General features: G+C 35.3%; 1 protein-coding gene across 2 annotated transcripts in view; it reads left to right on the top strand.

Annotated features, from left to right (window-relative positions):
* The window catches only part of FAM133A (family with sequence similarity 133 member A), a 49,262-nt gene extending 40,486 nt beyond the window's left edge, over positions 1 to 8,776 (top strand). For both annotated transcript variants that reach the window (XM_082716498.1, XM_082716497.1), the window contains one exon: positions 5,875 to 8,776. In XM_082716498.1, the coding sequence (XP_082572624.1) occupies positions 5,984 to 6,727 (744 nt within the window). In that variant the 5' untranslated portion in view covers positions 5,875 to 5,983 and the 3' untranslated portion in view covers positions 6,728 to 8,776. The remainder of the gene's footprint in view (positions 1 to 5,874) is intronic.
* Positions 8,777 to 14,255: the final 5,479 nt, after the last annotated feature.

Below are 14,255 nucleotides of genomic sequence, written 5' to 3'. Positions count from 1 at the left end.
GATTTTGTTGGTGTGACTTTTTCTTTTTTCTCAGTGTGCTTAATCTTCTAAGAAAAGAGTATGAAGCCCTCATACACTTATCTGGTATCAGCACCCTCTCTCATTCCCCTCTGCAGTTTTTCCAAATTTTAGTTATTGGTCTCAAAACTTACCTCGGCCTACCTTAATTTTAGTAGATGACCTTGTCATGTATCACTAAGTGAAAATGAAGGCCATTATGTGAGAAATACTTCAACTTTTTCCCTTTAATTTCTCCCTCCACAAAAATGAAAAAAAAAAAAAAAGAAAGAAAAGAAAAGAAAAAGAAAAGCCCTGCACCCATACCATTTCTTTATTCTTTGCCTCTGTTCTTGCAAGAAGAGGCATCTCTTATTTATGACTTTGAGTCCTCTCTGCTTTCTCTATGGTTTTGCCACATTAATTATTCCCTCTCTTTTCTATCTTCTATTTTTAAAAAGATTTTATTTATTTATTTGACAGAGAGAAAGAGATCACAAGTAGGCAGAGAGGCAGGCAGAGAGAGGGGGGAAGTAGGCTCCCCGCTGAGCAGAGAGCCCTATGTGGGGCTGGATTCCAGGACCCTGAGACCATGACCTGAGCTGAAGGCCGAGACTTAACCTACTGAGTCACCCACTTGCCCCTCTTTTCTATCTTCTTAAAACTCTCTCATTATACTCCATTCTTCTTGTTACCCTGTGAATATGTCCAAGTTTCTTCAATGACAAAAATTAAAGAAAATAAAAAACATTTTCTTTAATCCTGCATCTTTCATGATAGTTATCATCTTTTCTTTTTATTTTTTCTTCTCAAATGAATATACTCTATATCTCTACCTTCTCACCTCTCATTTAGTCCTTAAAGTCTTTAAACAGTGGTCTTCTGGCTTCTTCCCTCAATGTTTAATTGAAATTCCATTAGCAAAGTTTACTAATGATTTCTTCATAGCTAAATATAATGTATACTTCCAGATTTTCTCTTACTCGATCAGTCTGCTGTATTTAATATTGTCCATGATATCTTTTCTTTTCTGGATTTTTAAAAAGTAAAGATGACACCTGCTTATTATAGAAAATGTAAACATTATAGAAAAACATACAAAAGGAAATGATGCCTCTCCAATATGCAGAGATAACTGTTTACATTTGACAAACTATTCACTTAACAATATGTTGCAGATATAGTATTTCACTGTATATGTATACTATAATTCACATAACCTGTTTTTTAAATTTTTTAATAATTGTATGTATGTATGTATGTATGCATGTATGTATGTATTTAGAGAGTGCATGTGAACAGAGGGAGGGGCAGAGGAAGAGGGAGAGAGAATCTCAAGCAGACTCCAAGCTCACCACAGAGCTCAATTATGGGGCTCAAACATAGGACTCAGTCCCTTGACCCTGAGATCATGACCTGAGCCAAAATCAAGAGTTAGACATTTAAATGACTGAACCACCCAGGAGCCCCAAACCTGTTTGTTATTGATGGACATTTAGGCTTTTTCCAAATTTGTTTATATTTAAAAATTGCTCAAATTAAATCCATGAACACATACCTTTGAAGATTATTGTCCTCACCGTGAAACTTTATTCTCCTTCTGTGTGTTTCTGTAACTCTTACTTTTTTTTCTGGTAGCAATCTAGCTCTTAACATTCTAACTAATTTTCTGAAGTCTTATTTATAAGCTTCACTCTCTCTGGCAACCTCTTGCTTCTTGTTAAATTGGATCCAGTGCTCAAGTCTTTTTTCGTTTGAAATCTCCCCAAGGTAATTTAACTTTCTCTTATGTCTTTAGCCTTCACTCAGTGACTGCCAATGCTACATGTCTAACTCAAGTCACATTCCAGAACGCCAACATCCATACATCTAATTTTCTATATGCAGCTTCATTCAGATGTCTCATAGGAACCTCAAACTTTGACTCCAATACTGATTGTAGACCTTTTCTGAAAGTCTGTGCCATTTCCTACTTTATCCAATCATTGGCATTGCCTTTTATCTAGTCTCACAAGCCAGAGTCTTGTCCTTTCTCATTCTCACCCTTTGCATGCAATTAGTCATTAATTTTAGTGTAATCACATCAACATTTCTCATGTATATTCCCCTCTCTATTCAAAATTCTACTGATTTTATTTTAGACCCTTTCACTTCCTGTCTGCATGAATACATAAGTGATCTCATTGCCTTCATTCTTATTTGCATCCAATCCAACTTCCATGCTATAAAAATTGTTTCATAAAACTCAAACATGGGGGACGCCTGGGTGGCTCAGTTGGTTGGACGACTGCCTTCGGCTCAGGTCATGATCCTGGAGTCCTGGGATCGAGTCCCGCATCGGGCTCCCAGCTCCATGGGGAGTCTGCTTCTCTCTCTGACCTTCTCCTCATTCATGCTCTCTCTCACTGTCTCTCTCTCAAGTAAATAAATAAAATCTTAAAAAAAAAAAAAACCTCAAACATGGCCATATCATTCTATTTAAAATAAGCATTATCTCCCAATTAACTTCACTTTAAGTCTCATAGAATGAATTCCAACATCCTTAGCATCACATCCAAAGTTCTTATGAACTTCTCTTTGCCTGTCTTTCTAGATGATGTTAGGACTAAGTCTCAAGGAACTGAAGTTAGAATGAATTATGCTATTCTAAGTGTCCAGTAGTGAGAGAACCAGCAAGCTGAATATGAACTAAAGTTTTTAAGGGCTTTTTATAAGGTCAGAGAAACAATAATATCTGATAAATATTTAGAGTATCAGTCAGAATGTAAATGACAGAAAGAACTAAGAGGAGCTGGACAGAACTGAAAGGGAAGGAGAATAATATCATGAACACAACAATTAAATGCAGGAAACTATCACCAAGAGTCACTGTAACATCTGTGACATTGAGTTTATGATGAGTAGATATGTTTGGTTGATTTAAAGGGTCAGAATCAGAACAGAGACTGACAAGAAAAACTATGATATACCTGATCATCTTTTTCTTCTCTTTAAAGGACTTTGTTGGCTTCCTAACAACTATATATTTTAGAGGGGCTCTGTGATCAGGCTATTTCCTCTCTATGTAGCCTTACTTCTAGCCATTGCTTTTTTTGAAATTTAGGCTTCATCAACATGAACACATGGTTCTCTTTCATATTCCTGGTTTTTTGGTACCCCCCCCCCACATTGTGTTTTCTCTGCCTGGAATGTTCTTCATGTCTTCATTTCCAGGGTGAACTTTTATTCTTTAAAACTCCTGTACAGACATCACCAATTCTAGGAAGCTTCTCTAAATGCCCTTTCTCCCAGAGCCATAAACCCATCTATCCATGTTTTTGTTTATTATTGAACCAATATTTATTGAATATTTAATGTGAGCCACATGGCATGCTAGATACAAGGAGCACCGTGGTGAATAAGAAAGATTAAACATGGCCTTTACTCTTCTTGGCCTTATATTTAGTGGTGGACACAAACACACACACACACACACACACACAAATAACCAGACAAATGAAATAATCACCAGTTTGATAAGTATTGTGCATAAAAGATACAAGGAACTATAATAGAGAATAATGTGTATGGGGGAAGGTACAAAGGCAACATGCTTTAATATAAAGTTAATACTTATGAAGTGGCTGGTATTTAACTGTTTCTGTCCCATATAATTGGCAATTTTATGTAGTTCCACCTAATAGTTTCTTTGTGGAGGAATTGACATTTAGAGACCTGGGCACCTGGGTGGCTCCATGGGTTAAGCATCCAGCTTTTTTCTTAAGCATTCTATTTATTTATTTAGTTAGTTGTTAGTTATTTAGTTCAGTTAGCTAACATATTAGTTTTTGATGTAGTGTTCAATGATTCCTTAGTTGCATATAACACCCAATGCTCTTCACATCATATACCTTCCTTAATACCCATCACCCGGTTACCCATCCTCCCACCCCCCTCCTTTCTGTAACCATTCCCAGAGTCCAGAGTCTCTCATGGTTTGTCTCCTTCTCTGATTTCTTCCCATTGAGTTTTCCCTCTCTTCCACTTTGGTCCTCTGTGCTATTCCTTATGTTCCACATATGAGTGAAACCATATGATAATTATCTTGCTCTGCTTGACTTATTTCACTTAGCATAATACCATCCAGTTATATGCATGTTGATGCAAATTGTAGATATTCATCCTTTCTGATGGCTGAATAATATTCCATTGTATATATGAACCACATTTTCTTTATCCAATTCATTTATTGAAAGACATCTTGGCTCCTTCCACAGTTTAGCTATTGTGGACATTGCTGCTATAAACACTGGGGTGCATGTGGCCCCTCTTTTTGCTACATCTGCATATTTGGGGTAAATACCCAAGTAGTGCAATTGCTGGGTCCTGCAGGCTTGTGCAGCCATTCTGGAAAGTGTCCAGTTCTTGATTTCAGCTCAGGTAATGATCTCAGGGTCATGAGATCAAGCCCCACATTGGCCTCTGCTCTGGGCATGAAACCTGCTTAAGATTCTCTCTCCCCCTCTGACCCACCCCCCTCTAAAAATACATACATACAAATAAATAAATAAGCTGAGACCTGAAGAATGGGGTAGCATGGGCCATGATGGCTAAGCTTGGAGTTTATCATATTCCAGAAACCAAGAGAAGATAAGAAAAGATAGAATTGAGTAAAGGGATGATGAAAGTAAGAGAGATGGGTACCTGGGTGGCTTAGTTAAGTGTCTGCCTTCAGCTTAGGTTATGATCCCAGGGTCCTGTGATGGATCCCCACATCAGGCTCTCTGCTCAACAGGGTGTCTGCTTCTCCTTCTCCCTCTGCCTACTGCTCTACCTACTGCTCCATCTACTTGTGCTCTCTCTCTCTCTCTCTCTGCCAAATAAATAAATGAAATATTTTTTAAAAATTTAAAAACTAATGAAAAGAAACAAGATGGATCATATAAGACTTTTATGGGAGTCTGGATTTGATTCTCATTAAAATATAAAACCACTGTATTATTTTAAGACCTACTGGTTGTAGTGTGGGGCTGGAATTGAAGAAAGTAAGGGTAGAAATAAAGGTATCAATTAAGAGGTTGATGTAGAGAAACAATATAGTGTTACGTTAGGTGTTCGGGGTTTGGAGTCAGACTGCCTTGGTTTAAATCCTAATTTGGACATTTTTTAGCTGTTAGTTTATGCAAGTTACTCAAATTCTCTAAGACTCAGTTTCTTCATCTGTGAAATAGGAATAATAATATAATCATCCTCATAGAGTTAGTCTAGAGATTAAATGAGGTAATCTGTTACAAAACACTAAGCAGTCCCTGGCAGATAATACTTAATTGATAATAGAGATTAATAGTCCAAGTGAAAGATGATGGCATCTGTACTAAATTGGTGACAATATATTTGGAGAAAAGTGAATAGATATGAGACCTATTGTCAAGGCTTAAACAACAGGATATAGTAATGGATTAGATATAAGACTTGAGGGACAGGATTTCTCAGGTATGACTCCTAGGTTTCTGTCAGAGTGGATTGTGCTGCACTTTGTTAAGGTGGAGGAGATCTGCCTCATACAGAATTCAGCTATAGAAATTTATTTCTTTTTATACTACATAAGGCCAAATGAAAGAAAAAAAAGCAGTATCACATAATATAAAATGAAATATTTATTTAAAAATTAGTAAGAACCTTACCTTAGGTATAAAAAATACTGTATGCTATATTCATACCACAATATCTTAAGTATGCAAAAGTCTTAAATGTGCATATTCTTTGTTCCAAAGGTCTAAGATTTTGAAAATTTCTACTATACTATACTGATAGGTACTGATGAACAATTAAGCTTATGTGTTTATTTTGTCTCATATTAAAGGCATTTTGTAACCATTCGTTCTGCTTCTCTAACAGGATGATATACTAATAGGATGCTTGATATACCAGCAGATGAAGAACCAAAAGAGAGTTTATCTTTATTCTTCTTGGCATTGAGAGTCTGCTCTTGGAACAATCAGGCACCATGGGGAAGCGAGATAATCGAGTGGCCTATATGAATCCTATAGCAATGGCCAGATGGAGGGGCCAGACTCAATCTACAGGCCCAACAATACAAGATTATCTGAATCGACCAAGGCCCACCTGGGAAGAAGTGAAGAAACAATTAGAAAATAAAAAGAAAGGCTCCAAGGCATTAGCTGAATTTGAAGAAAAAATGAATGAGAATTGGAAAAAAGAATTAGAAAAAAGTAGAGAGAAATTATTGAGTGGAAATGAGAGCTCTTCTAAAAAAAAAGAAAAAAAGAAAAAGAAAAAGAAGAAATCTTGTCAGTCTTCATCTTCTTCATCAAGCTCTGATTCTTCAAGCAGTTCTGATTCTGAGAATGAGGAAAAAAAACAAGGAAAAAAGAGAAAGAAAAAGAAGAACCATTCATATAAATCATCAGAAAGCTCTACATATGAATCTGAATTAGAGACCAAGGAATCTGTGAAAAAGAAAAAGAAGTCAAAGGATGGCACAGAGAAAGAAAAGTATATTAGAAGTCGCAGCAAAAAAAGAAAGAAGACTTATCCTGAAGATAAACCCTCATCATCAGAGTCCTCATCGGAATCAGATTATGAAGAGGAAGGGCAAGCAAAAAAGAAGAGAAGACATGAAGAGCGAGAAAAATCAACAGAAAAAGCAAAGAAGAAGAAGAAGAAACAGCGCAAGAAACATGGTAAGAAGAAGAAAAAAAAGTCGGGTTCAAGTCACAAGTCAGGATAACAAGAAAAAAATAAGATTTTCCTATTTAAAAAAGCAGGAATTTAAGGAAATATCAACTGTGAATGTTAGGGAATATTTTTAAAAATGCATGAATTTCCCTTTGTTTGTAGAATTATTCCTGACTGAGTGCCAGTCATATGCCACTGTGCCAGAAAGGGCCATAACCATTGCCTGCAGTATAAATATATAATTTTGTTTGTGTGTGTGTTTTCCCTTCCAATGGTTAATTCTTCTGAGAGCTAAAACCCTGTTGTTCATACTAGTAGTTAAAACATTTGGAATTGAATTAAATGTTTTAGATAATAATTTTGAGCCCCAAATTTATCTAATTTAAAAATATCTAATTTGGATATATCTTTAAAATATAATCAGAAATATCCAGACAGCTGTAGTTGACATTTTTGAAGTGCATAATTAATGATGACTCAGAATCCTTACTTTTGAAGATTAGTTTATTTTACTTCTTGATAAACTTTAGTTTACATGGGGAAAGGGCTTGTGGGGGAAAAAGAGTTCGCTACCACTTTGGCTAGCTGAATAGTGTGCCTTTGATATTTACAGATCTTATTTTTGCCAGTGCAGCAGCCATTCTTTTCTTATTTAGTGAAATTCTGGAATGTTCTATGCTGCTTCAACTGAACAAGAAGACAGGAAGGATAAGTAAGCCCCCAGTTCTATGAAATTTACCTCCACTTCAACAGTACTGAATAATGTTTAGCATTAGAGTGTTACCTTATTTGAATTAACTTTGATACCCTTTAGAGGGGAATCATTTTAAATAAACCCTGGTATTTTTTGATTAATAAAGATTCTGAAATATTTTGCATGTTTTATACTATTAATTTTTGATTATCCAGGGATATTCTACATAACCAGTAATCCTTTTTATATGATTTATGCTAGGTTACAAGTTTGTAATTTCCTAATCTTACTATATTTCATTACTAGGTTTAATTGCACACTTGACAAAATACTTAGCATGTAAAAAGAAGGTTTTTGAAAAAATATTTAATGCCTTCATATTGAAGCTTGTTTATTGTAAGCAAGTTAAGTGCCAGACTTCTAGTATGCTATGTGTCTTGTTACATAAAACTACTGCCAAAATCTTAGTAAGTATGCTGTTTAAAAACTCAGTGTGTTAAGCATTGGTATTGGAGTAAAATAGGAATTCAATTTAGGACATAATGACACCTTTGATCTTCCTGTGTCATATTTTACTAAGATTTGGTGCCTCGTGCTTGTTTACCACTAATGCTGAAATGAGTTGAGAATTATTTTTATTTTACATATTGATATATCAGAGTAATATGAATCAACTGATGTCTCAGAAAGAACTACTTGTTACAGAGGATGTGCTAATTGTAATGTCATATTTATAAAGTATTTTGGCATGATGAGAGAATCAATAAATTTTTAATAGCCGATTTCATATCAGCTCCCTTGAATCAAAGGTAAAGTTATTATAAAGATAGAGAACACCAAGTAAATAAATATTGGCTGCCCAAATTTTTGCAGTTGAAATGCCGGAATCTCTCAGAAATGCTCTTGAAACATTATAAATGTAATGTCATGTTAGATCATCTTAAAGTTTCATAATTTTACTTGTTTGCTAAAAAAAATTGCTGATAAAAGTATATTTAAGGGATATTTTATATCCACATAGAGTTTTCCAAAATTGTTTTTCATTAAAATATGAAAAAAACTTACATAATTTGTAGAATATGGCAAAGACATTAACAGCTTACCAAATATCTGTGTGCTCCCATTTACTTCCCAGCCTCTTGTAGTTAGGCAATGCCATTTGACTACTTCTAGCAGAGGGATTGCAGAAATTGTAAACAGAAATGAGGTATGATTTCATAATGGAGGAGCAAAATGTCCTGCATGACCTTCCAGCTCTCTCAGTGTACTCCAAATGGTATACCTACAAGATGGTTGCAGACTGTATCTCTAAGTTACTGTTTATTAGGCACCATCCCTGGAGAGTTGATGGACTTGCTGTGAACCTTTAGAGAGTAAGAAATAAACTGTTATATGTTAAGCCACTGAGATTTGGGGTCTTTTTTTTTTAATTACCATAGCATCACCAAGCCTAATTTACTACCATAGCATTCTAGAATGTCCGTTTTGTTGTTTACATAAAGTAATTCATGGATCTTCTCTCACATCTTTCTTCAGATTGTTTCAGAAGTGACCATTTATGCCATAGTAGAAGGAAATGTTATTTTGTTTTTTGGTTTTTATGTAATAACTGAGGAAGAGAGTGGTTTAGCATAACATTTTATGCTTATCAGCAATGCTGACTGTTGGAAAGTAAGACTATTTCATTATTTCTCTGATTACAGCCAAAATAATATTCCAGTAAATTGTAGAGGGAGGAATTTTTAAAAGCACTCTTGGGGACTTGGTAAGGAAGAGGAATGCTTTTTTTTTTTTTTTTTTTTTAGATGTAAGTATAGATGATGTGGTAAAGTGATATGGAAATATGTAGAAGACAATAGATTAAATAGATTTATGTGAACACTTAATATGTAGCCTCCAGATTGAAAACAAAATAATGTATCCCTTATGTGAAAAGCACTGAAGTTTTTATTAGTGACTTGCTTATATGATTCATAAGAAAGTTAAAAATAGAACTACCTTATCCAGCAATGGCTCTGCTACATATTTACCCAAAGGTTACAAAAATGCTAATTCAAAGGGGCATATGCACCCAAATGTTTATAGCAGCATTATCTATAGTAGCTAAATTATGGAATAGCCAAAATGTCTACCAACTGATGAATGGATAAAGAATATGTGTGTTTGTGTGTGTGTATCATATATAATTATTCCATTATATTCCATATATATTTCATATAATGGAATATTACTCAGCCACAAAAAAGAATGAAATCTTGCCATTTGCAATGACATGGATGGAGCTAGAGTGTATTATGCTAAGTAAAATAAGTTGCTCAAAGAAAGACACCTACGTGACTTCACTCATACATGGAATTTGAAAAACAAAACAAATGAGCAAAGGGGAAAAAAAGAGACAAACCAAGAAGCAGCCTCTCAATTACAGAGAACAAACTGATGGCTACCAGAAGGGAGGTAGGTGAGGGGATGGTTAAATAGGTGATGGGGATTAAGGAGTACACTTTTGATGAACACAGGGTGCTGTATGGAAGTTTTAAATCACTATATTTTATACCTGAAACTAATATAACACTGTATGTTAACTAACTGGACTTGGATTTAAAAAAAAAAAAAAAAAAAAAAGAAAGGAATATCTTTAGCCATTATATTCAACTAACTTTGGCTATCGGAAGAAAAACAGTGAGAAAATCAACAAGACACTAGAGGGGAAAGATCAATACAATCTAGTTTAGGAATGTAATCACTAGCACAAAAAGAATTTTAAAGATCTCAGGCTGAAGGGAAGCCTGGGTGGCTCAGTGGGTTAAGCCACTGCCTTCGGCTCAGGTCATGATCCCAGAGTCCTGGGACTGAGTCCCACATTGGGCTCCTTGCTTTGGGGGGAGCCTGTATCTCTCTCTGCCTCTGCCTGCCACTCTGCCTGCTTGTGTGCTCATGCTCTCTCTCGCTCTCTCTCTCTGACAAATAAATAAATAAAATCTTTAAAAAATATATCTCAGGCTGAAGACAAGGGATTAGATTAAAATTAAGGTGAATAAAATGTGTTATCTGGTTTTGGATATTGTAATAGATTCTTTGTTTATTGTAACTTTTGCTGAGGAGAAATTTGCACCTTTGAAAGTTGCACATTGTAACTCTGTAGTCATTTTCCGTTTGATCTTATTTATTTTACAAAAAATATTGTAGTGTAGGTTTATAGCTACTTTATGAGTCATGAAAATTGTAGTCAGACATTCAAATACACATATGTATTTTAGAACTGGACTGACTGCTAATTATTCCTGAGCTGCAAACAGGATGTGTTCTTCAATTGGCTCATCACTTTTACTTGATTCTTTAATAACACCTTAATCTATCTTGTATTAAATAATTATGTACTTATGGGCTCTAGTGGTTTAAAGCACTGGCTTTTGGCTAAGCATTATGTTGAAATTCTCACTCTTCATTTCTTGATATATGACCCTGAGTTCACATCTTTGTACCTCAATTTCCTTAGATACAGTGTCAGAAAAATAATAACATATATCTCTAGGATTGTAATGAGAATAAGACATAATTACATTTAAAGAATTTAACACAATTCCTGGCATATAGTAAATGCATAGTGAGTATTAATTCCCCTTTTCCTCCTCCTACCATCATGATTATCATCATCATCACTATAGTTATTTTTACTATATCATCAACCTCCTACTGTGTTGTAATCTCCTTAAAGGTAGAGGCTGTTTAATCTTTTATCTCTTGCAATGATGGTACAATGTGCATTGCATATGACAGATGCCTCATGACTTTCATTGAATTGAATTAATTCATCAGACCCTGGGGGATTGGAGAATGCAATACAACACTACGAGCAGTTGACATCGGACAACCTGGGGGTTAGTGGCACCAACCACTGTGCAGTGAAAAATTTGTGTATAACTTTTGACTTTTGACTCCCCCAAAACTTAACTATTAATAACCTACTATTGACCAGAAGCCTTACTGATAACATGAATACTCGATTAATATATATTTTTATCTTATATACATTTTATACTGTATTCTTACAATAAAATAGATATTAAGAAAAGCATAAATTAAAAAATCTTTAAAAAAAAAGCATAAGAAAGAGAAAGTACACTGTACTTATCAAGGAAAGTCTGTGTAAGCAGACCTGCACAATTCAAATCCATGCTGTGCAAGGGTCAACTGTCTCACTTTCTAACTGCTTTTATTGAGATATAACTCACATATGATATGATTCAACTTCTTAGTGTATACAATTCAACGTTTCTAGTATACTTACTGATATATGCAATCATAACTGCAATCAATGCTAAAGCATTTTAATCATCTCAAAAAGAAACTCCATATCCTCTCCTCCCTACTACCCCCAGCCTCTTTATCCTACCCCGCCCTAAGAGACTAATGACTACTTTTTGTCTCTATAGATTATCCTGTTCTGAAAATATCATATAAATGGAAATACACAATATGGTCTTTTGTGACTGATTTCATTAATATAACAGTATTTTCAGAGTTCATCAGTTTTGTAACATGTAACAAGAATATTTTTTTTAATTTTTTATTTCTTTTCAGTGTAATAGTATTTAACAAGAATATTTATACCAAGATAAAATAAAGAAAATCTAGTACTTCCTACCAAGTCTCTGCTAAAACCGGAGAAACACCACATTCCATAGACATGCCTGGCATCATTAATATGACTTGCACTGCTTTAAAAATCCTGAATATACAGTATACTATTTGAGGGATTATATTTTCTGGATGTAAAGTGTTCAAATAAGGATTCATAAGAGGGAGTTGGATCAGTTTTTGTGATGGAGGCTAATAACAATGATAAGATACTAGTTTGACTTCGTGTTCAGAAACTTAAGAAGCATAGAATTGTTTTAAGGAGAGCTTGCATATGGTAATACTCCCTCCAATAAGCTACTACTTTGAATGGTACAATCAAGAATTCTACATAGTATATTTCAGATGTCTTTTCCCAGAAGCTGTTTATCAAAATTGAATGATTACATTATTAGTGATATTGCCATTATAAATTATCTAATTATTTTTAGCAACTTGTTGCTCATGGGTAGAAAGTAAATCTCTTATTTTTTTCCTTGCATTTGAGCTGGAATGAAATTTATAAAATTACTTTATACACTACAAAATGGTCACCATGTCTCCTACCTTACTGAGAATTCAAACTGCTATATAGCTCTATGGAAATTTACAAAATAGAAATAGAAATTAACTTATTAACCATTAAAATAACCACTTGTATCACTTGAAATGGTTATAGTAAATCATCAGATATTTACAGACTTCATTTTTCAAAAAATCTTGATCAAGTATTTTAGTAGTAATACTTTCTAAGAATAGCTAATGAAAATATGGCTTTGTAAAAGCCAGGCTTTATCCATACAAGGAGAAAACTCTGGATATTTTAAGTCTCTGCATTTGATTCATACATCCTGCTGAGTGATAGGCTCACAGACAATGAGGTCAGCATTCCCATCATTCAGACTATCCCCTTATTGTTTTAGACTCCTGTGGAATTGCACCAAAGAACATGAAACAATAATGCTGACAACATAGGAGAGCTTTTATTTACCTATTTATTTTTACTGAAGTTGTCAGATTATGTAGTACTTTTACAAAAATCCTGTTTCACAGAAATAACTCTAAAGGGTATCTCTAAAACTGTTTTGTTTATACTAAAAATTAAGGTTTTCTATCTGTTGCCATACCCTTTCCTTTGAAGATTTAAATACATAAGATCCCCACTTATTCTGTGAAGGACTATCATAGACAATCAAATCTTACACTAAAGAAAAGGAACTTTGGGGGTGCCTGGGTGGCTCAGTTGGTTAAGCAACTGCCTTCAGCTCAGGTCATGATCCTGGAGTCCTGGTATCGAGTCCCACATCAGGCTCCCTGCTCAGCAGGGCATCTCCTTCTCCCTCTGACCTCTCCCCTCTCATGCTCTCTCTCTCAAATAAATAAGTAAAAACTTAAAAAAGAAAAGGAACTTTGTATGATCTCATCCCCAACTTCATGACAGGACTGCTGATGCATATGGTTAAAATAAGCTTAGGGACAGGAAGATGGCAGTGAGATAGGAGGAACCTAGGCTCACCTCATTCCACAAGCATGACTAGATAACTATGAAATCATCCTAAATATCCCAGAAATCAACCTGAAGACTGATGGGGAAAATTACAGAACCAAAGGGAGAGAAGAGGCATTATTGAAGAAGATAGAAAGTTCAGAGACATGCTTTATAGGATAAAGGAATCCTGGCTGCTGTGCAGGGGAGGGAGCCATGATCACTGAGAAGGGTGAGATTAAAAAAGAGAGGGAGAGGAGCACACAGGGGAATATATAAGAAAAACATTTCCCCATAGCCACTGGCTAGAAAAACAAGAGGGGATGAATTTTGTGAGTGCTTACAACCACTGGGGCTTAAAGCCTAGAGTTGTAAAAGTCAGTGGGCTTGGCTGGGATAACACCTAAAGGGCACTGTGCTGTTCTTGGACAGAAAGCAGGCAAAAAATGGGGACAGACAGCATGGAAACAACAAACAAAAGAGTGCCTAGGACAAAAAGTGCAGAGATTATTTGTTCTTGTCAGAGCCTATCATTGAGAGGCAGCTTTCCTGGAGATACCTCTCCAGGAACAAAGGAGCTGGCCAGCACCATTTCTCTCCTCAGCCCTCTGCATGAACACAGAGCCACCTACAGAAAGTTGTGCAGCTTATTACTAAGCTCCATACTCTGTGCTGTATACTCAGAGGGTAGTAGAACTACCCTTCTCAGTAAAGCTTACCACAGTTCCAGTGTGGCAGTTCCTCCTCCAGGAGACTAGAACAAACCCCTTCCCAAACCACATC

Source organism: Mustela nivalis (assembly GCF_964662115.1).
Source record: "Mustela nivalis genome assembly, chromosome: X".
NCBI classification, from domain to species: domain Eukaryota; kingdom Metazoa; phylum Chordata; class Mammalia; order Carnivora; family Mustelidae; genus Mustela; species Mustela nivalis.
The sequence above is the reverse complement of the archived record's forward strand: the minus strand, read 5'-3'. Positions and strand labels throughout refer to the sequence as shown.